This window comes from Eurosta solidaginis, chromosome 1 (genome assembly GCF_040869045.1).
Source record: "Eurosta solidaginis isolate ZX-2024a chromosome 1, ASM4086904v1, whole genome shotgun sequence".
Taxonomy (NCBI): domain Eukaryota; kingdom Metazoa; phylum Arthropoda; class Insecta; order Diptera; family Tephritidae; genus Eurosta; species Eurosta solidaginis.
In genome coordinates this window covers 297569265-297596330 of record NC_090319.1, presented here as the reverse complement: position 1 = coordinate 297596330, position 27066 = coordinate 297569265, and the positions used below count along the sequence as shown (strand labels likewise).

The 27066-nt window shown below is 43.2% G+C and overlaps 2 protein-coding genes across 2 annotated transcripts; one reads left to right on the top strand and one right to left on the bottom strand.

Moving 5' to 3' along the window:
- Window positions 1-15213, top strand: LOC137237494 (uncharacterized). Its single transcript, XM_067761165.1, has 5 exons — window positions 1-143; window positions 199-564; window positions 8271-9517; window positions 9591-9813; window positions 13229-15213. The coding sequence occupies exons 1-5, from the start codon at window positions 105-107 to the stop codon at window positions 13376-13378; spliced, it is 2025 nt and encodes a 674-aa protein (XP_067617266.1). The 5' UTR covers window positions 1-104; the 3' UTR covers window positions 13379-15213.
- On the bottom strand, window positions 15068-27066 carry Gp93 (heat shock protein 90 Gp93). The gene is made up of 5 exons (XM_067761164.1): window positions 26857-27066; window positions 26638-26730; window positions 26288-26370; window positions 20723-22005; window positions 15068-16604 (listed from the first exon to the last, which is right to left on the bottom strand). Exons 1-5 carry the CDS (start codon window positions 26894-26896, stop codon window positions 15623-15625), a joined length of 2481 nt encoding a protein of 826 aa, XP_067617265.1. The 5' UTR covers window positions 26897-27066; the 3' UTR covers window positions 15068-15622.

Below are 27066 nucleotides of genomic sequence, written 5' to 3'. Positions count from 1 at the left end.
GGTATTGTTTTGAATTTTGCGCTATTTTTTTTTTTTTTTTTGGGTAAAATGCAATTTTTCCAATGCTGGCTTTAGTGCAGTAAATAAATTATTTTTTGGCAATAATGCGTGTTGTTAAATCCTGCTTATTGGAATTGCGTCAGGTGAGCGTTTATTTATTTTCTAATTTCAAATCCATATTTAAATTTTCCCTCTTAGTATAAAGACAAAGGAATTGTGTGCCAACTCAATTTGGACTGCCCAGCAAGCGGCCGAACAGATCTGGAGGGAGAGCGAAATCTCCATTGGTTTGAAAAAGATCATTGGAAAGCTTTTGACGAACAATTGAAAACCATAGTGGAAAGTATACCCGATAAGTTACGTGGCGGTGGGTCGTTCGAAGGAAAAACATTTGCTTTGAACGAAGAAGTCGACGTACAAGTAAGGAAATCTGCCACATCTGTTAAAACGTTACTAGAATGTTTGGGATACATAACGTTTGAAAGGAAAGACAGCACATTAGCTCTGGAATTTTCAATACGACGTCAACCTAGTACAAAGAAATGTGTGTCACCAAAAAGAGATGTGAGTATATTAGAATAGATTATAAATATCTCAATGCATTTGGATTTTGTTGTTGCGAAAATTGTAAAAGGCTTATAGTTTTTCCGATGTACTATAACGGCTAGATTCAGATGGCTTTCCTGTTCTCCAAAAGATAATTGATGTGCTTGTGCCACTTATGTTGAAGAAATAGTAGGAGACTGGAAGTTCCGTAGTGGTAATAGTCTACAACAGGGGTTGTTGTTGTTGTTGTTGTATTAACGATAAGGACACTCCCCAAGGCAGTCGGTTCTATGTACCGGAGCGACTCGGGATTTTTCCCGACCAAGGACTGTCATTTCAGTGTGACCCCATTTAATTTGTTTCGTCCGTCCCACAAATTGTCATCCTCCCAGCAGCTCCTTGCAGCAGGACTGCTACATATTCTCTTACTCCGGGAAGGTATCGACCCCAATCCGGGTCCGTCTCCTGACCCCGGTCATGAGAAATGGTTTTGCTGCATTTGCCAGAAAAGAATCTTTTTAGGACGGTCATACTCTGTTCAGTGTGTCTCGTGCAAGGGATGGTTGCATCGGACAGGTTGTTCTGGGCTTGATCCCAAAACCCGACGTCCACGTAACTTTTATAAATCTTTTGTGGCTCCTTGCTGCTCACGCCCAAGGGCGTCCCGTAGTCTACGCCTAAGCGTATCCCCACTACCTTCCAGCAGCTTCGCTGCTCAGCAAGCCACAACAAGTACCCGCTGCTGCTCGCGCCCCACGGCGCCAACAACTCAAACAGCTGATACCACTCATGACTACTACCTTCGTAGTAGAGCTGGTAGCAATGCTGAGCATCAGCCCCTGCCCCCGTCTTCTTCTCCCCCCCCCCCTCTTTTCTGGCAGCAATCGTGTAGGTCAGGGAAACAGACTCTTAGTCCCTGCCTCCGTTTGCACCGTCTGCCAGCACAGAATATATAGGTTTGCGACATCCGCTCAATGCAGCTCCTGCCTTGGGTGGTGCCACTCTCCTAGATGTTCTGGTCTCCGCGACGGCAACCCCCCGACGGGTTTCATCGCGCCATGTTGCCAGGTCGCAAACCCAAATCATCCGGGTACCCCAATGCTTGCCCAAGGGCGCCCAGTCCCAAGGCCACAACAGCAATTGCGTCCTGGCCTTCCACAACCTAGGCGTAGTCACCCCTCACTTACCCCTAGAGTGGCGGCGTCACCCCTCATGCACTTCAGAATTCTGCAGTTCAACTGTAATGGACTAACTGGGAAGATTACGGAGATAGTCGATTTCATGAAGCGGCACAACATCCGCATTGCTGCGCTCCAAGAGACTAAACTCACAGCAAGATCTGCATTGCAGACCTGCTCTGGTTATAATGTCCACAGGAAAGACCGCGAGAGCGGAAATGGAGGCGGCCTCGCGTTTATTATACACCACTCTGTGCAATATCATATATTTGATCCTGGCATCGACCGCAGTGACAATGTCTTAGAACGTCAAGGCCTATCTGTCCGGTCAGGCGATGCAAATCTAGAAATCATCAACATCTACATCCCTCCTGTCACCTGTTGCCCCAGTGGATACCGCCCTAATATCGAGGCCTTACTCACTGGCAACAATCGCATTATCTTAGGCGATTTCAATGCCCATCACGACCTATGGCATTCAAACTTGCGGGCGGACAGTAGGGGTGAGATGTTGGCGGATCAAATAGACGAAACGACGTTCTGCACAATAAACGGAGACGCCCCCACACGTATGGTAGGAAGCTGTCATAGCTCGCCAGATATCTCAATCGTGAGCGCAGAACTCGTAAACTGCGTCAACTGGCAGCCGATGGTAACATTGGCATCCGACCACCTGCCCATACTTATTTCGTTCGAGCGTACTGCCGACTTCATCGTCACCGAAAAACGCACTTTCATAAACTTCAAAAAAGGAAAGTGGGAAGAATATAAATCTGCAACAGACAGCAGCTTTGCTGCCCTCCCTATCCCGACTGATGCCCGCCAAGGGGAGCGTGCCTTCCGTAAGGTCATTGAATCCGCCTCGGCACATTTCATTCCCGCCGGGAGAATTCCCGAAATCCGGCCCCACTTCCCGGCGGAGGCCGCGAGCTTAGCGAGGGAACGCGACCTTATAAGACAGCTTGATCCAGGCGACCCCCAAATAAGGGATATAAACCAACGCATCAGATTGCTTGTGGACGAACACAAGCGGGCGAAATGGGAAGAGCACCTAAGAGGTTGCAACCTCTCTACCGGTGTAGGTAAACTTTGGTCCACCGTAAAGTCCCTATCGAATCCGACTAAGCACAAAGACAAAGTTTCCATCGCCTTTGGCGATAAGGTGCTGTCGGATGCGAAAAAATGCGCGAGCGCTTTCTGCCGACAATATATAATGCATCCTACGGTCGACAAAGATAGACGGAGAGCCAATAGACACGCACATAAACACAAACTCAGCGCGTCACCAATTATCATCACCGCTAGAGAGGTTGAGGACGCCATTGGTCGCGCTAAACCATCCAAAGCAGTGGGCCCAGACGGCATAGCCATGCCGATGCTTAAAAACCTAGGGAAAGAGGGTTTCAAGTACTTAGCGCATGTCTTCAACCTGTCTCTTTCCACCTTTGTCATACCCGAGAAATGGAAAATGGCCAAGGTGGTCCCGCTACTAAAGCCTGGGAAACCAGCTAACGTAGGTGAGTCATATCGTCCGATATCTCTCCTATCACCAGTGGCAAAGACGCTTGAAGCCATTTTGCTCCCTTATTTCCAAGCACATTTGCAGCTAGCCCCTCATCAGCATGGCTTCAGAAAACTCCATAGCACTACCTCCGCGCTAAATGTCATTAGCACCCAGATAAATTGCGGTTTGAATCAATATCCCCACCATAGAACAGTACTCGTAGCGTTAGACCTATCAAAAGCTTTTGATACGGTCAACCATGGCTCGTTACTGGAAGACCTGGAAGGGTCCACCCTTCCCCCATGTCTTAAAAGGTGGACCGCAAATTATCTGGGTGGTCGGCAGGCATCGGTGCAATTCAGAAACGAAACATCAAAACAAAGGAGAATTAAACAAGGGGTGCCACAGGGTGGTGTCCTATCCCCGCTTTTGTTTAATTTCTACATATCTAAGCTACCTTCACCACCGGAAGGAGTCACAATCGTTTCCTACGCCGATGACTGCACAATAATGGCCACAGGCCCAGGCCCAAAGATCGATGAGCTATGCAATAAAATAAACGACTATCTCCCTGATCTCTCCAGTTTTTTCGCCTCGCGAAACCTGGCATTGTCACCGACTAAATCTTCCGCGACCTTATTTACAACATGGACGCCCCAAATGTCGACCATATTGAACATCCACGTCGATGGCACTACGCTACCGACTGCCCTACACCCCAAAATCTTGGGTGTGACGTTTGATCAGGATCTACATTTTGGTGCGCACGCAACCGCAATTGTTCCAAGAATTCAGAGCCGTAATAAAATCCTCAAATCCCTTGCTGGCAGTACCTGGGGAAAAGATAAAGAAACGCTCTTGACCACATACAAAGCAATTAGCCAGCCGATTACGTGCTACGCGTCACCCATATGGTCGCCAAGCCTAAAAACCACCCACTGGAAGAAACTACAGGCCTGCCAAAATACTGCTCTCAGAATCGCCACGGGCTGTCTTCTTATGTCCCCAGAACACCATCTGCATAATGAGGCGAGAATACTCCCCATCAGGGAGAGAAATGAGATGCTGACTAAACAGTTTCTGTTGAATACCCAGAAACCTGGGCATCCCAACAGACATCTGATTGACGAACCAGCACCGCCTAGGGGCCTAAGGAGTCATCTCCGTAAGCATTTTGAGGAAATACGGCACCTGAGAACCCAGCCGTATGAAGCGGAAAAACACAAGCAGGTCCTTGGTGAACTCCATAGACAGGCGTCGGACCTTTATGTCGGGAATTGCCCGGTGAATCCAGTACTTGAAGAAAAATATCCAGAACTCGCAGAAGAGGAACGCATACTCCCCAGGGAAACGCGTGTCACTCTTGCTCAACTTCGTTCTGGATACTGTAACAGGTTAAACTCTTACCTATCCAGAATCAACCCCGACATACAAAATGTATGCCCGGCTTGCAATGTGTCCCCACATGACACCAACCATCTCTTTAATTGTAATGTGGAACCAACGCCTCTAACACCCCTTTCCTTATGGTCCACCCCTGTTGAAACGGCAAGTTTCCTTGGACTCCCGTTAGAGGATATTGATGACAATTTGTGATCGGTCGCGCCTATTGGGTGGGGCGAGCATTGCTACAACAACAACAACAACACTCCCCGAAGAACACCCGCAGCGGGCTAGGGGTTAGAATATACCCGCGGTGGGTATGCCTGTCGTAAGAGGCGACTAAAATACCGGATTCAAGGGGTTTGTGTAGCGCAGCCCTTTCAGGTTGCCAGCGCAATACATAGCTTCTCCAAACACAATTGTCAACCTCAGCTATCCGTGCGAATCCTGTTTCATTAACAGTCGAGGCTCTGGCGACCCCGAACCTCTCATGGATCTAGGGGGTGGGAGGGCGGTATCATAATAATAATCCGAAGGTGGAAAATATTATTATTATTATTATTATATATTAGGCTTAAAATGAATTTTAAGACTAACGAGAAAAGAGCACTAGCTGCTATGGCTATCGGCTCAACTTATAATTAAAGATTTATTTATTATTATTATAAAAAGCTGTAACTTGTAATTAGAATTACAAGTTAAGAAAATTTCAATAATTTCAATTTTATATATACTTGAATTTACATATATTTCATTTTGTAATTGAGAGTTTGGTTGTTGTAAATATAAAAGGAGATTTTTTTTTGTTTTTTTTTTTTTTTTTTTTGATTTGGAAATAGAGTCTTGTATTTTTAGGAATTTTATAACTACTTCTATATTTTGTATGGAGGGAATATTAAGGAAGTGGGTTGGATTAAGGCATTGGAAAGTCTGGCTTCTAGAATGATGAAAGGATGGGCATTAGAGGAAGGTGTGTGTTATTGTGAGAGGGGTGTTATTTCTACATTAAGTGCAGGTGTTGGGAAGGTTGTTGTTGAGTATGTATTGATGGGAGATCTTTGTGTGTCCGAGTCGTAGTCATAGTCGTAGATAGGGTTTGATGGGTATTTGTGTTTGGGAACTGGGTTACGTTAGTTTTGCTTGTGTTATTTAATTTGTACCATGTGGATGTAAAGTTGCAGCTAGTTTGGCGACTTCGTCTGCGTATTCGTTACCGGGTATGTTTGTGTGTCTAGGGATCCAAATTAGAGTTATTTTCGGAAATAAGCCTATGAGCATACTTCTAAATGTTTGGGTAGAATTCGTTGTTGTTTATGTTTTGGATGGCTTTTAAAGATGAGCGGGAGTCAGAGCAGATGGCGTGTTTTCCTTTGTGTAATTTATGGTTGATAAAATTGCGAGCATTTCAGCTGTGTATACCGTTGTGTATGCTGGGCAGTTTGCTATTATTATTGTGGACGTTTTTGTGGTGTCACTTGTTCCTATGATTGATCTATAACAGAGTGAATTCCTATTTTATCGGAGTCTTTTGTGAAGTCTAATGAAATGAGAGATGCGTGTTTTTCTTTGTGAGAGAGTCGGTAATCATGTGCTCTACATATAGTAGAGCATCAGTTATCGACTTTCCTCTTTTGAAACCTATTTGGTTGTCATGAATGGGTTTGTTATTGCTAACGAACCACCATAACCTGTTGGCAGTGATCTTGTCCATCAATTTAGCTACACATGACTTTGGGGATATAGGGCGGTATGCCCTCGTATGTTCCATTGTAAAATGTTGGTGGACATGTTGAAAGTTAGGAATTGAAGGGGGAGGAAGAGGATATTAAGAAGGGAGATTTAGTTTATGTGTTTTTTCTTAGTTGTTTTTTAGTATTGTTGTTTTGATTGTCTCTCTCTTTACTGTTGAGTGCACGTTTTAGCTGCGCTTTAAGTCGTTTAGAAGCTTTTGTTGGGAGAATCTTAGTTGTTTTGATTTTGTTTAAGGATGTTTGAAAATCTGGTTGGTCGTCGGACTCGCAATCGGATTCGCTTGTTAGTTCCGGTAGGTCGGAGTAATCTACCTGGTTACGTCTTGTAGTAATTTGTTGCGGAAGTTGTTGTTTTGTTGATGTAGTGTTTTGTAGGTGGCTTGAAGATTTTACTTCGTTTTTTCCTGTTGGTTTGTTGTTTTGCTGGGTTATTATTTGTGTTTGGTTCCGAGAAATAGTTGGGTGTTGCTGGTGTCTTTCGTTGTATATATTTAGGGCTGCTTTGAAGTCAATTTTTTTGGTAGTTTTAATGGCCTGGATCTCTTTTTGTTTTATGAAAACTGGACATTTTTTGTCGACTGCTGTGTGGTCAGGTTGTAGATTTTGTCTGATACAATTTATGCAGGCTTCTTCGTTGGTGCACTTCTCTTGCTTATACTCGTTGATGTGATGGTTGTTGGCGCAATTTTGGCAGATTTTTTCGCTTTTACAGATTTTTGCTATATGACCGTATCTAAGGCAATTTTTGCATCGTAATGGTAAGTGGATGTAGGGCCTTACTGGTATTTTTTCGTAGCCTACTCTGATGTCAGAGGGCATATTTGTAGAGCTAAATGTGATGGTTATGAGACCTGTTTCGACAATTTCTTCTTTAAATTTCTTTAATATTTTTTTAACTTCGGTCACGTTTTGGTTTTCCAATTCGGCACAAATATAGTCTTCTGGAATGCCCCTAAGTGCGTTGCAATAAATTACACCTTTTATTTGGTTAAGGGTTTTATGTTCGGAAATTTCGACTGTTGTGTTGTCGTCTAGGGCTATTAGTGAAGTTAGTTTGTTGGCTTGCAGATTATTTTTAGTTTTAATTAATATTTGACCACTTCGCGTTTTTTTACACTCCTCTATTTCACTGCCGCATGTAGCATCGATGGCTTTTTTTACAAGAAAAGGTGAAATATTTTCCAGTGTTTCGTTGCTGTTTGTTCTGGTCATAATTAAGTATATGGGGCCATTGTTCATGAATTGGGAATTTTTCGTTTTATCCCACGTAAAGTTTGGGGTATTTGATTGAGTTTTTTCCGAATTGGATGGGTAGCCCATTGTATATTCCTGGTATATTGCTTCAATAATTGTAGTAAGACACGTGTTTCGCGTATTTATTTATGTATACGGTGAGCGGATATAGCACAAAAGAGAAATCGTGTATTCGACTTTTTGTTGAATAGGTAGACTACCGTTCGCTTTGAGTGTTAGTCGAAGACTGAGGTGGAAAATAAAAATTGTAATTCGTTCAAAACCGGGGTTTGATTCATAGTATTGCGCAGAACACCTTTCTGCGTTGATGGCCATCGGCCGCGCTTTCAAAAATGGGTTCAAAATTAAATCCGTCCAAATTCCGTTGTTCACAAAATTTTTTTCAGCAGTCGACCACTGTTCTAGACTTTTTCCGAAGTTTTTTACGACGTGGCTCCAGCAGCAGTTGGGATGGCACCAGCTTTTCACTAAAATGGCTTCTGTGCTTAAAACGTTTTGGTTTCTATTTTTAATTTTTAACAAAAAGCTTGCGGTTACAATTTTTATTTTAAAAATTTAACAGTTGCGAACTGGATAAACTATGTATCAGGCTTCTTGACCCTAGGTTGCAAATTATGAATGAAATTTTGTCTATAAACTCCTTATTTTTTCTAGACATACTCTCCATGCCTTGGTTTTGCCGAAAACTTGGAATACCTGCCGGAGCCTCTATCGACTGTTAACACATCGGCAGATTCATCGTGCATGCTTTATGTGCCATCAAATAGTGTCAAATGTGATTTGGGCAGCGATGACCCAGACCGATATACGCCAACTAAATTACAGTCGACACCTGGCGTATCACCAATCTACAAACCAAGACGTATTCGAAAAACTAATGGCGCAACGGTAAACAAAGAAAAAGACATATTCGCCAATTCCAGTGAAGATGAGCGCGACAATGATCCCAGCAAAACAATAAAAAAGCACACCTCATCAAACGACCCGGAAGTTAAGATTGGCCAGAAAAAAGAAGATAGAGATGAGCGCAAGCATCGTCGACATCCTAACAAACACAATAAAGACAAGCGCGATAAAGGGCATACATCAAAAGCTCAGAACGCCCTATCGGATATACAATTTAGTGATAGTCCTACTGAAATCATTAAGTTAAGTACTTCACAAGACGATAGTGATAATATAGATTTAAAGGAATACGTGAAACCGAAATTAGACAAATCTAACAAATGCAGCGAAGAGAAGTACAAACAGGACGCAGAAACCAAATCCGAGGCGAAATCCAGACTTAAACATGAACCCACAAGCTGCAAGTCAAATGAAGGTGATGCGCCAAATAAAGAACTACGCCGTTCGCACCGTTCACCTGTAAAGCCAATACGTTATGAAGTATCTGCCGCTGGGAGTGAAAATTTCAAGACCAACAAGCGATCAAAAGATCTCATGCGGAAATGTTTTGGTTCTGATGGTTCTGAAAGTGATGATTTCGTTGAGAAGACGCCAGTTAAACTTGTGGCACCCAAAATAACAACCGGTTCGGCGCAAACATCGTCGAGCTCTTCGGTAAAAAAACGGAAGCGTGAAAAGAAAAGTGAACGCACATGTCAGCAAGAGAAGCAATCCATGGGTAAATGGCTGAGTAAAAAGAAACCTGAAGAATTAGTTAAATCGTCGAAAAGTGCATCTAAAACGAATAAATCCTCGCGGGCGAAAGAAACTAAAGCAGCAGAGGCGGCAGGAACAATGACTTCAACTTCCGCTAACATTGTAAAACGTATTGTTTATCCAACACCCGAAGAAATTGCAGAGAATGAACGCAGGGAAAAGGCACAAATGAGAGTTAATGAAAATATGGAGAATATATTAAAAGATTTAATACAAGTGCCAAAAAAGGTTGAAATATTGTGAGTAGTATATTTGTTTATTTATTATGTTATGCCAATGAAATTTTTAATTTATAATTCCGTTTTATAACAGATCGCTGAATGATATGTCCACTGATGAAATTTTAAATACTTTTTCTAAATATAAGCATAAACTGGATGAAGTTTTCCATAAGTTGCGCTCAAAGCCAAAAGTTACCGGTTATAATGGCATTAATCATTATTCCGTTATTGAACTTATAGACAATACAAAGCAATATAAAATGATGCACAAACTTGGTGAAGTGTATGAAAAAGACACAGAAGGCACTTCGTTGGTATGTAAAATATTTGTATATTGCAACCTTGGCTCTTCCAAATATATCCTGTTTAATGTTTTTTGAAAAATGATCTGTCCTTTGATCCCTTATAAAACCTATAATATTAAAGTAAGATAGGCAGACCCCACCCAGATTTCTGTTTTTTTAATATTGTAACCAATTTACTGAAATTCCGCTTATTCCAAATCTTCTGCTAACGTTCGAATCGCTAAACTGTTGAATAAATAACTCCAATCTCCAATCGAGCAAAAATTACCTTTATTAGATTTCTTTGAAAGTACTTTACAATAACATTTGACTTCACAACCAATAGCGTGCTTAAATCAAACTGATTCTGCTTACTCAGCTTTCGCTCCTTTTATACTCTCTGCTGTCTCGTTCGCATACTTCAAGGGGTTTCTTCTTCTACAATTTACTACTTGTTTACCAGCTATAAACTACAGATGCACGTTTATAGCCTCTCGCATAGCCATATGCGCCTGTATATGTGACTAATACTTCCACCGATGATTGCATACTTTTGTGAGTATCTCAGATATATGCATGTGTCTGTGCCTTTCTCTCCGCTGCTAGTATGTACATATGTGTAGACATTGATTTGTTTATGTACATACAATTGACTGCTTAGTATCGCCTTAGAGATGATAGTATCCCTTACTGTTGCTAATATTCGTCACAATATTTTAGGTCCTAAGGGCCTCACATCATTCCCACGGTAGAACATTCCAGTCGTAAAAGGCAACTAAAACATACAGACCCGAAGATGCGAGGGGTGCAAAATTGGTTCACTCGGCAGTCGGCCTGGCACCTGAGCTTACGAATTCATATCCGGGAAAGGACTCCCGTATCCACAACACCTCTTACCTTATTGTTTAATTAGTTGTAGCAGTGCTTCGCCCAATCCAAAAGTTGCGATCACTCACGCGTCAATATCATTTTACGGGAAACTTGGAATCCGAGGAAACTTGCTAAGAGATAAGGGTGTAAGATGCTTTGGTTCCACATTGCAATTGAAATGATGGTTGGTGCTTTTGTTTTTGTAGCGAAGGTTTTGGGGATGGTCATTTGCCGGATATAGATCCGGTACGTTCCGGTAACAAACAACATTAAGTTACTAGCCCGACCATTTCGGGAACGACTAAATACCTATGTCCGTTACAAGCGGAGCATACATTTGGTATGTTGGGGTTGATTCTGAATTAATAAGAGTTTAATCTTTTACAGTATCCAGATGCGAGTTGAGGGTATTTGTCTTTGAGAACTGGGTCCACCGGGAACTGCGGGCATATGACGATTTTTAGTAGATGTCTCTGAGGGCCAACAGAAACGGTTTGTTCAGCGTTTTATTTCTCTCCCTTATGAGAAGAGATGGTTATTTGCCGGATATAGATCCGGTACGTTCCGGTAACAAACTAAATATGTCCGTTACAAGCGGAGCATACATTGGGTATGTTGGGGTTGATTCTGAATAAATAAGAGTTTAACCTTTTACAGTATCCAGATGCGAGTTGAGGGTATTTGTCTTTGAGAACTGGGTCCACCGGGAACTGTGGGCATATGACGACTTTTATTAGGTGTCTCTGAGGGCCAACAGAAACGGTTTGTTCAGCATTTTATTTCTCTCCTTTATGAGGAGCATTCTCGCCTCACTGTGTAAAAGATGTTCTGGAGACATAAGAAGATATCCCGTGGCAGTAATCGGCGCGATATTTTGGAAGGCCTGCAGTTTCCTACAGTGGTTTTCTTTTAAGATCGTCGACTATATTGGAGACGCGTAGAATACAACCGGCCGGCCAATTGCTTTGTGACTATGCTGCCGGTAAGGTACTTGATAATTTTGTTAAGGTTGTAGGTCCTGATCGAGCGTCACACCCAGTATTATTGGGTGTAGTGACCTACATGCGTAATGTCATAGACATGGGTATGCAATATTGCCGACATTTTCCGCATATACGTTGTCGAGGATTTGGTTTAATTCTTCCAGGTTTTGATGTTAGGTTCCTTATGAGCTTGGGGTCGCCAGAGCCTCGTCTGTTAGTGAAACAGGATTCGCCGCGGATAGGTGAGGTTGACAATTGGCTTTGGAGAATCTATATATTGCGCTTCCAACCTGAAGGGTTGCGCTAAACAGCCCCTTGAATCTGGTATTTTAGTCGCCTCTCACGATAGGCATACCTACCGCGGGTATATTCTGATCCCCTAACCCGCGGGGGGATTGGGTTGTTGTTGTTGTAGCGATAAGGTTTCTCCCTGAAGGTTTTGGGGAGTGTTATCGATGTGATGGTCCTTTGCCGGATACAGATCCGGTACGCTCCTGTAACACGGCACCATAAAGGTGCTAGCCCGACCATCTCGGGAACGATTTATATGGCCACATTAAAACTTCAGGCCATCACTCCGTCCCCACCCCCAAGTTCCATGAGAAGCTTGGGGTCGCCAGAGCCTCGTCTGTTAGTGAAATAGGATTCGCCACGGATAGGTGAGGTTGACAATTGGGTTTGGAGAAGCTATATATCGCGCTGGCAAGCTGAAATGGTTACGCTACACAGCCCCTTGAATCTGGTATTTTAGTCGCCTCTTACGACAGGCGTACCTATCGCGGGTATGTCCTGACCTCCTAACCCGCTGGAGGTTTAGATTGGGTAGACACTTCATAGTCTTGCAGCAAGGTTCTGTGATTGACCGTGTCAAAGGTTTTGGTAAGTCTAGCGCTACGAGTACTGTTTCATAATGGGGTCTTGGTTCATTTCGCAATTTATTTGTGTGTTGATGACATTTAGCGCGGGGTGGTATGTAATTTTCGAAAGCCATGCTGATTGGCAAGTCGCATGCTTATGGTGAAATTACTACTGGCGATAGGAGAGTTCATACGATATGAAACTCCTACGTTAGCCAGGCTTTAGAAGCGGTACCACTCTCGCCATTTTCAATTTGTGAGGCATTCAGGAACGGGCCTACTGCTTTAGATGATTTAGAATATTCGACGGCTTCTTTTTTAACCTCTGTGCTGTTGATGGTAATAGGAGACGCGCTGTGTTATGCTTATGTGCGTGTCTTTTGGACTGCCGTCTGGATTTTTCGACGGAGAAATGTGTGCAGAAAGCGGTTCCGCAATTGTTTGCATCCGATAGCACCAAAGCGATGGGTATTTTGTCATTGTGCTTAGTCGGGTTTGAGAGACTTTGCGGTTGATCATAGGTTACCTACACCTCTAACTCTTGGGGAGTGCTTTTGGGGTGAGCTTTTGGGGTTACAGCAAAAACAACTTCAAGGACAACATCCTCTGAACTAGCTTAACTGTTCACAAAAAATATTTTTACGAGGTAATATTGCCACTTAAAATGGAGATAGAGAATAAAGGCGTAATATCTTTACTTCCTTTTTAAAAGTTTTTACCTCTTTTTATTTACAGTACTCTACGCTATTTGCCAATGCCTTAATGCCTGAGTGGCTGGTTCACATTTTCAAGGATAAGTACAATTTTTCGTATAACGAAGCTGTTACGCGTTTAGAAGAACAAATGAAGTGGATGCAGTATATGGATGTAGAAGATCAGCAATGAGCCGCCTTAGTGTATTATTTGAATCCTTTCTATTGTTTATACCCACATAATATATGTCAGAAGTAGAAAAAAGTTGAAATTTTTAAATCGCACATCTTGTAAAGTACTAAAGACCGATTCAGTGTCAAAACACTCATAGATTAGACCCGTTTTGATCAAAATGTTTTCTCTAACATAAATCGAAGCTTTGTTTTTTAGAGATGCTATTCGCTAACTCAAATTACATATAACGGTCTTCAATTAAAAAAAAATGTATGGGCATGATAAGAAAAGGCTACCCAACTTCACAATTGTTTACTAAACGACTCATCAACCTCCTTAAAACATACCTAATCGATTAATGCTTGACATCGTGAAAACTTTCCAAAACATAGAATTTCGAGGGAAATCAAAAAATTGTCTGTTATAAATTAATTTCGTTGTTTGAAAATGTTGTATAATCTTGGACATGAACATTGAATTCTCGCGGTGTAGCTGTGCTAGTTTTGCAACGGATTAAAAAAATTTACTACAAAAACACTACCACTTATCGGCAGAACTTTGCCAAACGATGTAAAAAAGGTGTTGATCAAAATGTTATTTAACATAACATATAGTTTAAAAAAACTAAAGAAAACGCCGTAACACAGAAGTTCGTATCTCCGCTATTAAGCTCAACTCGTTTTGTAGCGAGTTATTTAACCACTGCCTTCTTCAACAATTGCCGCTAGATGGGTCTCTTTGCGCACCTAGCACCTACAAGTGAAGCTAATATAAGCTTCACTTATAAATAAATCTAACTGCAAGTTGCTGAACAAATGTATGCCGAATAGTTGCACTGCCTCAAAATTCCAGCTTTCGCTAACTCTAAAACTCCATCGCCAAAAATATCTAAAACAGTATCAAGTGCGCAGAAAAGTATGCAATATTTAGTTTTATATGGTCCGTAGAAATAACAACCAACTCCTATGCATAGGACTTGGGCGGTTATTCCTAAAGACAACATGGTTATAAATGCTGCATGCTCTTCTGCGCACTTCATTCTGTTTTAACAAAGAGGATTGATATAATAAGAGACGTCTGTTCATACTTTCTGTGCAATTTATTTGTAATGTCCTCATGAAACTTGGGGTGGAGAGGGAGGGATGGTCTGAAGGTTTAATGTGACCATATAAGTCGTTCCGGAGATGGTCGGGCTAGCACCTTAATGGTGCTGTGTCACCGGAGCGTACCGGATCTGTATCCGGCAAAAGACCATCACATCGATAACACTCCCCAAAGCCTTCGGGGAGTAACCGTATCGCTACAACAACAACAGGGGTAATTTTAAATTGCTTCTACACATTTTCATGAGGTATTTTTGATTCTTTTATGGGATTGTATTAATTAAACAATTCATCCTCTTTCCAACAATCACAATATATATTAATATAAACTTCTTAAAAATGTGTAGAAAGTAATTTTTTAATACCCGCCAATCAGTTACATTACAAATGAAAATCGAACTGACGTCTGTTATTATATCAAGATTAGAGATTTCTGACTAGGCTGCGGCCAATTCTAGTTCCCATTAAATATTCAAATTTTACATCAACTAAAATTTTTGGAGATTTCGAATTTAAAACTTTTTTGTTTATTGTACATTCCCATTGTTTTTCTAGTTGGATTTTTTAAAATATAAGGTTTTTTTGTGTTATGGACAACTTCAAGTTTTTATGTTTGAGAAATGTTTTATTGTAAAACGCAGTTTGTTATTGATTACTTCTACATTATTACACTGTAACAAATAGATAGTATGTAGTTTTATATTAAATGTAATTCAACTATTTTATTAAAAATTCTTACATTTCTAAAATCCTCCCTTTAAAATGCGCTACTCTACACGCTTACGCCTTAAAAACGTAAATAGAAACGAATATATTGAATGGATCAAGTTGCCGTATTTAATTCTGTTGTTCCTCCTGTCATGTCTTAATGCCCAGTCTGGGTTTGAATCCAGTCTTTTATTAATCATAATACATTTTAATCATACATACATAGAAATTAATAAATGCTATTATTACAATTTCAAAGTTGCAATAAAAGTAATTACATAAATACATATGTACATATGCATATTTATGTGAATGGGATGCTCCCTTTCCCATGATACGGAGTGCGCTGGCGAATGTACTGAGCAGCCGAACTAAAAAAAATCAGTCTGCCATTCTTACAAAATACGTTTTATATTTATAAAAAAAAGGACTTATATTAAAATTCGCTAATTTAGAGCTCATCGTGTCCCTCATCTTCAACATCTGGTGCGCTATTGTATTTTGGTGATGAGTAACCATCATCTCCTTCGCTTCCAGCAATACCAGGTGATTCTTCATCATTCTCACCATTATTATTATCGGCCTCATCATTATTATCGGCCTCATCATTATTATCGGCCTCATCATCATCATCATCCAAAACAACTTGTTCATCTAACGGAACTCCCAACGTTTGGCGCATCATTCTCTCAATGGAATCCGCAAAATCAGCAGTCTCATGCAACATGAAACCCGAACGCAATGTGGCAGTACGGAACATCATAACAGCCATTTCTTTGGCCGTACTATCATTTTCGTCATCTTCAACACGGCGCAAAAGCTCACGTATAAGTGGATGACGTGGATTGATTTCCAAAGTCTTTCTTTGATTTGAATGATATTTACGGTCTGCATCATCCGACTTTTGATGTGCATTCGACATTGCCAAGCGTTCCATATTTCCGGTCCAGCCGAACATGCCCGCAACGAGTGCACATGGTGAATTGCTCAAACGCTCTGATACTAGCGCTTTCGCTATTTTATCCTTCAATGCCACATCATTCAGCCACTTAACGAGGGGTTCAAATGTTGTTTTCAATTCTTCAAATTTCAATTTACTCTTCTCCGATTCGTTCAATCTGAAACCTTCTTTGGCAACGTTTTGGAATCTTTTGCCTTCGAATGCGGGTAACGATGAAATGCAATATTCATCGACAGCTTCGATGAGGTATATAACTTCATAACCTTTAGCTAGTAGTCGTTCAACGAATGGTGATTTTTCTACTTCAGCACGATTTGTACCGCCAATGAAAAAGATAAATTCCTGTTTCGGTTTCATACGTTCAACATATGCAGTCAATGAGGTTAATTCCTTGCCATTGGACGATTGGAAGCGTAGCAACTTGGCAAGACGCGCGCGATTGGTAGGATCTTCCATGACGCCGAGTTTAATGCTGAAATAAGTGTAACACAAAAATTTAAAGATGATTGTTTTACATAAAATTACAATGTATGAACTCTTAATTTATTCACGTATCTGTATTTGTAATCATATCGTAAGATACTACTTTGTTGTTGTTGTTGTTGTAGTAATGCTCGCCCCACCTAATAACCGCGACCGATCACAAATTGTCATCAATATCCTCTAACGGGAGTCCAAGGAAACTTGCCGTTTCAACAGGGGTCGACCATAAGGAAAGGGGTGTTAGAGGCGTTGGTTCCACATTACAATTAAAGAGATGGTTGGTGTCATGTGGGGACACATTACAAGCGGGGCATACATTTTGTATATCAGGCTTGATTCTGGATAGGTAAGAGTTTAACCTGTTACAGTATCCAGAACGAAGTTGAGCAAGAGTGACACGCGTTTCCCTGGGGAGTATGCGTTCCTCTTCTGCGAGTTTTGGATACTTTTCTTTAAGTGCTGGATTCACCGGGCAATTCCCGGCATAAAGGTCCGACGCCTGTTTATGGAGTTCACCAAGGACCTGCTTGTGTTTTTTCGCTTCATACGGCTGGGTTCTCAGGTGCCGTATTTCCTCAAAATGCTTACGGAGATGACTCCTTAAGCGCCTAGGCGGTGCTGGTTCATCAATCAGATGTCTGTTGGGATGACCAGGTTTCTGGGTATTTAACAGGAACTGTTTGGTCAGCATCTCATTTCTCTCCCTGATGGGGAGTATTCTCGCCTCATTATGCAGATGGTGTTATGGAGACATAAGAAGACAGCCCGTGGCGATTCTGAGAGCAGTATTTTGGCAGGCCTGTAGTTTCTTCCAGTGGGTAATTTTTAGGCTTGGCGACCATATGGGTGACGCGTAGCACGTAATCGGCTGGCTAATTGCTATGTATGTAGTCATGAGCGTTTCTTTATCTTTGTCCCAGGTACTGCCAGCCATTTGAGGATTTTGTTACGGCTCTGAATTCTCGGAACAATTGCGGCTGCGTGCTCACCAAAATGTAGACCTTGATCAAACGTCACACCCAAGATTTTGGGGTGTAGGACAGTCGGTAGCGTAGTGCCATCGACGTGGATGTTCAAAATGGTCGACATTTGGGACGTCCATGTTGTAAATAAGGTCGCGAGGCGAAAAAACTGGAGAGATCAGGGAGGTAGCCGTTTATTTTATTGCATAGCGCCTCGGCGTAGGAAACGATTGTGACTCCTTCCGGTGGTGAAGGTAGCTCAGATATGTAGAAATTAAACAAAAGTGGGGATAGGACACCACCCTGTGGCACCCCTTGTTTAATTCTCCTTGGTTTTAATGTTTCGTTTCTAAATTGCACCGATGCCTGCCGACCACCCAGATAATTTGCGGTCCACCTTTTAAGACATGGGGGAAGGGTAGACCCTTCCAGGTCTTGCAGTAACGAGCCATGGTTGACCGTATCAAAAGTTTTTGATAGGTCTAGCGCTACGAGTACTGTTCTATGGTGGGGGTATTGATTTAAACCGCAATTTATCTGGGTGCTAATGGCATTTAGCGCGGTGGTAGTGCTATGGAGTTTTTTGAAGCCATGCTGATGAGGGGCTAGCTGCAAATTTGCTTGGAAATAAGGGAGCAAAATGGCTTCAAGCGTCTTTGCCACTGGCGATAGGAGAGATATCGGACGATACTACTCACCTATGTTAGCTGGTTTCCCAGGCTTTAGTAGCGGGACCACCTTGGCCATTTTCCATTTCTCGGGAATGACAAAGGTGGAAAGAGACAGGTTGAAGACATGCGCAAATATTTGAAACCCTCTTTCCCTAGGCTTTTAAGCATCGGCAGACGGCATAGCCAGTCTGGGCCCACTGCTTTGGATGGTTTAGCACGACCAATGGCGTCCTCAACCTCTCTAGCGGTGATGGTGATTGGTGACGCGCTGAATTTGTGTTTATGTGCGTGTCTATTGGCTCTCCGTCTATCTTTGTCGACCGTAGGATGCATTATATATTGTCGGCAGAAAGCGCTCGCGCATTTTTTCGCATCCGACAGCACTTTGTCGCCAAAGGCGATGAAACTTTGTCTTTGTGCTTAGTCGGATTCGATAGGGACTTTACGGTGGACCAAAGTTTACCCACACTGGTAGAGAGGTTACAACCTCTTAGGTGCTCCTCCTATTTCGCCCGCTTGTGTTCATCCACAAGCAATCTGATGCGTTGGTTTATATCCCTTATTTGGGGGTCGCCTGGATCAAGCTGTCTTATAAGGTCACGTTCTCTCGCTAAGTTTGCGGCCGGGAAGTGGGCCGGATTTCGGGAATTCTCCCGGCGGGAATGAAACGTGCCGAGGCGGATTCAATGACCTTACGGAAGGCACGCTCCCCTTGGCTGGCATCAGTCGGGATAGGGAGGGCAGCAAAGCGGTTGTCTGTAAAAGATTTATATTCTTCCCACTTTCCTTTTTTGAAGTTTATGAAAGTGCGTTTTTCAGTGACGATGAAGTCGGCGGTACGCTCTAGCGAAATAAGTATGGGCAGGAGGTCGGATGCCAATGCTACCATCGGCTGCCAGTTGACGCAGTTTACGAGTTCTGCGCTCACGATCGAGATATATGGCGAGCTGTGACAGCTTCCTACCATACGTGTGGGGGCGTCTCCGTTTATTGTGCAGAACGTCGTTTCTTCTATTTGATCCGCCAACATCTCACCCCTACTGGACAGTAACCGCCATAGATCATGATGGGCATTGAAATCGCCTAAGATAATGCGATTGTTGCCAGTGAGTAAGGCCCTGATATTAGGGCGGTATCCACTGGGGCAACAGGTGGCAGGAGGGATGTAGATGTTGATGATTTCTAGGTTTGCATCGCCTGACCGGACAGATAGGCCTTGACGTTCTAAGACATTGTCCCTGCGGTCGATGCCAGGATCAAATATATAATATTGCAGAGTGGTGTATGATAAACGCGAGGCCGCCTCCATTTCCGCTCTCGCGGTCTTTCCTGTGGACATTATACCCAGAGCAGGTCTGCAATGCAGATCTTGCTGTGAGTTTAGTCTCTTGAATCGCAGCAATGCGGATGTTGTGCCGCTTCATGAAATCGACTATCTCCGTAATCTTCCCAGTTAGTCCATTACAGTTTAACTGCAGAATTCTGAAGTGCATAAGGGGAGACGCCACCACTCTGGGGGTAAGTGACGGGTGACTATGCCTGGGTTGTGGAAGGCCAGGACGCAATTGCTGTTGTGGCCCTGGGACTGGGCGTCCTTGGGAAAGCATTGGGGTACCCGGATGATTTGGGTTTGCGACCTGGCAACATGGCGCGATGAAACCCGTCGGGGGGTTGCCGTCATGGAGACCAGAACATCTAGGAAAGTGGCACCACCCAAGGCAGGAGCTGCATTGGGCGGATGTCGCAAACCTATATATTCTGTGCTGGCAGACGGTGGTAGGGACTAAGAGTCTGTTTCCCTGACCTGCACGATTGCTGCCGGAAAAGAGGGGGGAGAAGACAGGGGTAGTTATGAGTGGTATCAGCTGTTTGAGTTGTTGGCGCCGTGGGGCGCGAGCAGCAGCGGGTACTTGTTGTGGCTTGCTGAGCAGCGGGGCTGATGGGAGGTAGTGGGGGGCGCTTAGGCGTAGACTACGGGACGACCTTGGGCGTGAACAGCAAGGAGACACAAAAGATTTATAAAAGTTACGTGGACGTCGGGTTTTGGGATCAAGCCCAGAACAACCTGTCCGATGCAACCATCCCTTGCACGAGACACACTGAACAGAGTATGACCGTCCTAAAAAGAGTCTTTTCCGGCAGATGCAGCAAAACCATTTCTCAGGACCGGGGTCAGGAGACGGACCCGGATTGGATTCGATGCCTTCCCGGAGTAAGAGAGTATGGAGCAGTCCTGCTGCAAGGAGCTGCTGGGAGGATGACAATTTGTGGGAGGGACGAAACAAATTAAATGGGGTCACACTGAAATGACAGTCCTTGGTCGGGAAAAATCCCGAGTCGCTCCGGTACATAGAACCGACTGGCTTGGGAAGCGATACTACTTTGTACTTGTGAATTATAAATAGTAACATCAAGTTTAAAACTGGCACTACTGTTCATAAATATATGAATGGCGATCAATATACTGCACTTACTTTGTGGAGTATTCCTTCCAGAATTGTTTGTAGGTATCCTCGTCGAGCTTCTTCATCATGTCGAGTACTTTGCGTACCAATTTCTTCTTGATTACTTTAATTAGTTTATGCTGTTGCAGAGTTTCACGTGATACATTCAAAGGCAAATCGTCGGAGTCGACGACACCACGAATGAAATTCAAGTATTTTGGCATCATATCATTGAACTCATCCGTGATGAAAACGCGACGTACATACAATTTAATATTATCAGAGTGAGTGCCATAACGATTGAACGACTCAGATGGTTGTATTTTTGGTATGTACAATAAACTCCTGAAAGTTACTTCACCTTCAGCAACAAAATGTGTATGCGTTAGAGCTTTATCGCTATCTTTGGTTAGGGACTTATAGAATTCAGTATATTCTTCTTCAGTAACATCGGCTGGTTTACGAGTCCAAATTGGTTTGCTTTCATTAATCAATTGCCAATCCCATACAGTTTTTGAGACCTTTTTCGTTTTTGGTTTGCTGTCTTCAGCTTCCTCAACTTTTGCATCTTCATCACCATCTTCCAAACTATCTTCAGCATCTTTAGATTCCTCAGTCGATTTTGGTTTTGTTTCCTCTTCGACTGGCACTTCTTCCTCAATGGTTTTGCTTGACCACATTAATATTGGGAAATTGATAAATTGTGAGTATTTGCGTATTAATTCGCGTACAGTATCTTCTTCAAGGAAATCTTGTGCTTCCTCTTTTAAATACAATGATATAATTGAGCCGCGCTTAATAGTATCACCACGAGGATCTTCGACTATACTAAAACTATTCGAATCTGATTCCCAAATATATTGTTTATCAGCATTATGTTTCGTTGTTACAACAACACGATCTGCTACCAAGAAAGCGGAATAGAAACCAACACCAAATTGTCCAATCATATCGTTGAGATCTTGTCCACCAGAATCGGGTTTTGTGGCATCTTGCATTTTTGATAAGAAATCGGCTGTGCCAGATTTGGCAATTGTACCCAAATTGTTGATGAGATCTTGATGCGTCATACCAATACCGGAATCCATAATATGCAGCACCTTATTTTCTTTATCCGCTTTTATGCGTATATTCAATTCGGGATTACTATCCAATTCGCCTTTATTTGTAAGCGCCAATAGGCGTATCTTATCAATAGCATCAGAAGCATTTGATATCAATTCACGCAAGAAGATTTCCTTATTGCGATACAACGAGTTGATGATGAGTTTCATCATGCGATTTACCTCCGTTTGGAATGTGAATTTTTCGGCCTGCAAGGAGAGGGCCAGATGCAGAAATTTGTTAGTTTTTAATAATGTGGAGTGAAGTAAAAGCAGGCTAAAGGCAATGAAGGCCGCGAGAATAAAAAGGAAGGTCTGCGCAACAATTCTATATATTTTAGCAAGGCAATTTCCAGAAAGCTTTGTTGACACATGTTGTAGCAATGCTCACCCCACCTAATAGCCGCGACCGATCACAAATTGTCATCAATATTCTCTAACGGGAGTCCAAGGAAACTTGCCGTTTCAACAGGGGTCGACCATAAGGAAAGGGGTGTTAGAGGCGTTGGTTCCACATTACAATTAAAGAGATGGTTGGTGTCATGTGTGGACACATTGCAAGCGGGGCATACATTTTGTATGTCGGGGTTGATTCTGGATAGGTAAGAGTTTAACCTGTTACAGTATCCAGAACGAAGTTGAGCGAGAGTGACACGCGTTTCCCTGGGGAGTATGCGTTCCTCTTCCGCGAGTTTCGGATACTTTTCTTTATGTATTGGATTCACCGGGCAATTCCCGGCATAAAGGTCCGACGCCTGTTTATGGAGTTCACCAAGGACCTGCTTGTGTTTTTTCGCTTCATACGACTGGGTTCTCAGGTGCCGTATTTCCTCAAAATGCTTACGGAGATGACTCCTTAAGCCCCTAGGCGGTGCTGGTTCATCAATCAGATGTCTGTTGGAATGACCAGGTTTCTGGGTATTCAACAGGAACTGTTTGGTCAGCATCTCATTTCTCTCCCTGATGGGGAGTATTCTCGCGCGCGGTGGTAGTGCTATGGAGTTTTCTGAAGCCATGCTGATGAGGGGCTAGCTGCAAATTTGCTTGGAAATAAGGGAGCAAGATGGCTTCAAGCGTCTTTGCCACTGGCGATAGGAGAGATATCGGACGATACGACTCACCTATGTTAGCTGGTTTCCCAGGCTTTATTAGCGGAACCACCTTGGCCATTTTCCATTTCTCGGGTATGACAAAGGTGGAAAGAGACAGGTTGAAGACATGCGCTAAATATTTGAAACCCTCTTTCCCTAGGCTTTTAAGCATCGGCATGGCTATGCCGTCTGGGCCTCCTGCTTTGGATGGTTTAGCGCGACCAATGGCGTCCTCAACCTCTTTAGCGGTGATGGTGATTGGTGACGCGCTCCCCTTGGCGGGCATCAGTCGGGATAGGGAGGGCAGCAAAGCGGTTGTCTGTAAAAGGTTTATATTCTTCCCACTTTCCTTTTTTGAAGTTTATGAAAGTGCACTTTTCGGTGAAGATGAAGTCGGCGGTACGCTCGAGCGAAATAAGAATGGGCAGGTGGTCGGATGCCAATGTTACCATCGGCTGCCAGTTGACGCAGTTTACGAGTTCTGCGCTCACGATTGAGATATCTGGCGAGCTGTGACAGCTTCCTACCATACGTGTGGGGGCGTCCCCGTTTATTGTGCAGAACGTCGTTTCTTCTATTTGATCCGCCAACATCTCACCCCTACTGTCCGCCCGCAAGTTTGAATGCCATAGATCATGATGGGCAGTGAAATCGCCTAAGATAATGCGATTGTTGCCAGTGAGTAAGGCCCTGATATTAGGGCGGTATCCACTGGGGCAACAGGTGGCAGGAGGGATGTAGATGTTGATGATTTCTAGGTTTGCATCGCCTGACCGGACAGATAGGCCTTGACGTTCTAAGACAGTCCCTGCGGTCGATGCCAGGATCAAATATATAATATTGCACAGAGTGGTGTATGATAAACGCGAGGCCGCCTCCATTTCCGCTCTCGCGGTCGTTCCTGTGGACATTATACCCAGAGCAGGTTTGCAATGCAGATCTTGCTGTGGTTTAGTCTCTTGAATCGCAGCAATGCGGATGTTGTGCCGCCTCCATTACAGTTTAACTGCAGAATTCTGAAGTGCATGAGGGGAGACGCCGCCACTCTGGGGGTAAGTGACGGGTGACTACGCCTGGGTTGTGGAAGGCCAGGACGCAATTGCTGTTGTGGCCCTGGGACTGGGCGTCCTTGGGAAAGCATTGGGGTACCCGGATGATTTGGGTTTGCGACCTGGCAACATGGCGCGATGAAACCCGTCGGGGGGTTGCCGTCATGGAGACCAGAACATCTAGGAAAGTGGCGCCACCCAAGGCAGGAGCTGCATTGGGCGGATGTCGCAAACCTATATATTCTGTGCTGGCAGACGGTGCAAACGGAGGTAGGGACTAAGAGTCTGTTTCCCTGACCTGCACGATTGCTGCCGGAAAAGAGGGGGGGAGAAGACGGGGGCAGGGGCTGATGCTCAGCATTGCTACCAACTCTACTACGAAGGTAGTAGTTATGAGTGGTATCAGCTGTTTGAGTTGTTGGCGCCGTGAGGCGCGAGCAGCAGCGGGTACTTGTTGTGGCTTGCTGAGCAGTGGGGCCGCTGGAAGGTAGTGGGGGCGCTTAGGCGTAGACTACGGGACGCCCTTGGGCGTGAACAGCAAGGACCCACAAAAGATTTATAAAAGTTACGTGGACGTCGGGTTTTGGGATCAAGCCCAGAACAACCTGTCCGATGCAACCATCCCTTGCACGAGACACACTGAACAGAGTATGACCGTCCTAAAAAGATTCTTTTCCGGCAGATGCAGCAAAACCATTTCTCAGGACCGGGGTCAGGAGACGGACCCGGATTGGATTCCATGTAAGAGGAGTAAGAGAGTATGGAGCAGTCCTGCTGCAAGGAGCTGCTGGGAGGATGACAATTTGTGGGAGGGACGCAACAAATTAAATGGGGTCACACTGAAATGACAGTCCTTGGTCGGGAAAAATCCCGAGTCGCTCCGGTACATAGAACCGACTGCCTTGGGAAGCGCACTAAGCTTTTCTGAAACACATTACCGGCATTGGAAGTTTTTTTGACTTGGTCTCATGAAAACGACAACAATTGCACCCTAATCAAACTACGGAAGCCAATGTGACCAAACCCAAAATTAAAACCTATTTTTGTAAATCGCAATCTTTCTCAAAGCTTAAACGGAAGTTCCCATAACGACATGAAGAGATGTGTGGGGTTTTTTCTGTTATAAAGTTCCCTAAAGTCGCTTTAAATTTCTACGAAAGAAATCTAGATAACTGTAACTGGAAGCGTAAAGTTTGCAAATTTTAAGTTAGAATCCAAAACGACACCCAGATTCAATACCAAAAAGCTAAGGCAAACTGTACGCTTAAGATTTAATAATATGAAAAATAAAAGCTATCGGGAATGCTTATCCTTTTTTTGATTTCGGAAGGTATTGTAGGCAGAACACCAGTCACCTAGATTATTAGGTGCATGAGAAGTCGGTGTACTCCATCAACATGGTGGTGGGGCTAAGTGATGTTCTTTACCACAAAGGATAGTTTCTGTCACTTTTCGAAAAGCTTAGACCGAACTGGAATTTTGTCCGTGGGCCTGTAATTCCCATCAATATTTTTGTTTCACTCGAGGCGAATCTTGTTACAAATATGAATGTATCATACATATATTTAGCAGGCGTGATAATAGCGACCACAGGGCGAGGAGGGATGGCTTCTAAGATTCCACGTGGTCATATGAAGTCGTGCCCAAAATGGTTCGGCCAGCACACAAATTTATATCCCGATAACTGCACGTGTTTCTTTTAATAATCGTTAAAAAAATCGCCTAGAGCTTTTTATCGTACCCAACTTAATCGACAAACTAAATGATGGCGTCCCTACACCCCAGCGGGTTAGGGGGTCAGAATATACCCGCGGTAGGTATGCCTGTCGTAAGAGGCGACTAAAATATCAGATTCAAGGGGCTGTGTAGGCAACCCTTCAGGTTTCCAGCGCAATATATAGCTTCTCCAAACCCAATTGTCAACCTCACCTATTCACTAACACACGAGGCTCCGGCGACCCCAAGGTCCTCATGTAACTTGCGGGTGGGGAGGGAGGGATGGCCTGAAGGTTTAATATGGCCACATAAATCGTTCCCGAGATGGTCGGGCTAGCACCTTAATGGTGCTGTGTTACCAGAGCGTACCGAATCTGTATCCGGCAAAGGACCATCACATCGATAACACTCCCCAGAGGCTTCAGGGAGCAACCATATAGCTACAACAACAACAACAACACCAACACCAACAACAACAACATGGCATACCTACAGTAATAAATCGAGGGATTGTCTTTAAAATATCTGAATGAGGTCCCGTGATCAACTTCAGCACTAAAAAGGCTGCAAACGTTTCTGAATAGTCTATCATTACAACTCTCAAAAGGAGCAACAGGAGTAACAAAGAATACATACCTTTTCGCGGGCCTCCTTCATTTGAGCCACACTCGGACTATCCAATTTAATTGCTTCTTCTTCACGTTTGAGTGCTTCAGCATCTAAAAAAGCAAAAACGAGTGTTCATAGGTATATTACAATTTAAGAAAAGATGTCTATTAAAAGGTTATCTACATACTTATCGACTTATTAATATGCATACACATTTGCTTGTTATCAAAATAAAAATCCGAGCACCAACAGCCCAATTTGTGCATTGCTCGCATGACGTGTACAAAAAACGCCACGAAGCCGGATTTAGCAAACGGCCAAATTGATACAATGGACCACATGCAAGATGTGTATAAAGAAACGTTTTCAAATCTTACCTGTTCTAGAACCTTCCTTGAAGGAACCTATATCAAGATCAACAGTTTTGTCCACATCTTCTTTGTTTTCATTTGCATAAATGCCACTGATGCCTGCATGTAATAAATTATTTAATATTAAGCAATTAGGCATGTACATATATGTATATACAAATTCAGTAGTTTCTTTGTGCCTTTGCCGGCACACACACGAATTTAGTTGAATCAGGAAAAACTAACCTGCTAAAAGCAGCAATCCGAACAGCATGAAATACTTCATTTTTGGTGCCCACGATCCTTCAGATGGAAGTAATAAATGGACTACCTTAATAAATAATTTCTTTGCAGAAAAACTTTCTACCTAAAACACAATTGTTTAATATTTTTCCAATTAGCTAATTTCAACCAGCACGTTAACTTTTTCACTGCGAAATGGATTGTAATGAGCAC

Bases quoted from the DNA above. Each gene is read 5' to 3' on its own strand.
- LOC137237494 (XM_067761165.1), top strand. From the start codon at position 105: ATGCGTGTTGTTAAATCCTGCTTATTGGAATTGCGTCAG. The intron at 144-198 runs GTGAGCGTTTAT...TTTCCCTCTTAG, and splicing joins GCTTATTGGAATTGCGTCAG to TATAAAGACAAAGGAATTGT. The intron at 9,814-13,228 runs GTATGTAAAATA...TTTTATTTACAG, and splicing joins ACACAGAAGGCACTTCGTTG to TACTCTACGCTATTTGCCAA.
- Gp93 (XM_067761164.1), bottom strand. From the start codon at position 26,896: ATGAAGTATTTCATGCTGTTCGGATTGCTGCTTTTAGCAG. The intron at 26,731-26,856 runs GTTAGTTTTTCC...TATTACATGCAG, and splicing joins CGGATTGCTGCTTTTAGCAG to GCATCAGTGGCATTTATGCA. The intron at 22,006-26,287 runs GTATGTATTCTT...CTCTCCTTGCAG, and splicing joins TGAAGGAGGCCCGCGAAAAG to GCCGAAAAATTCACATTCCA.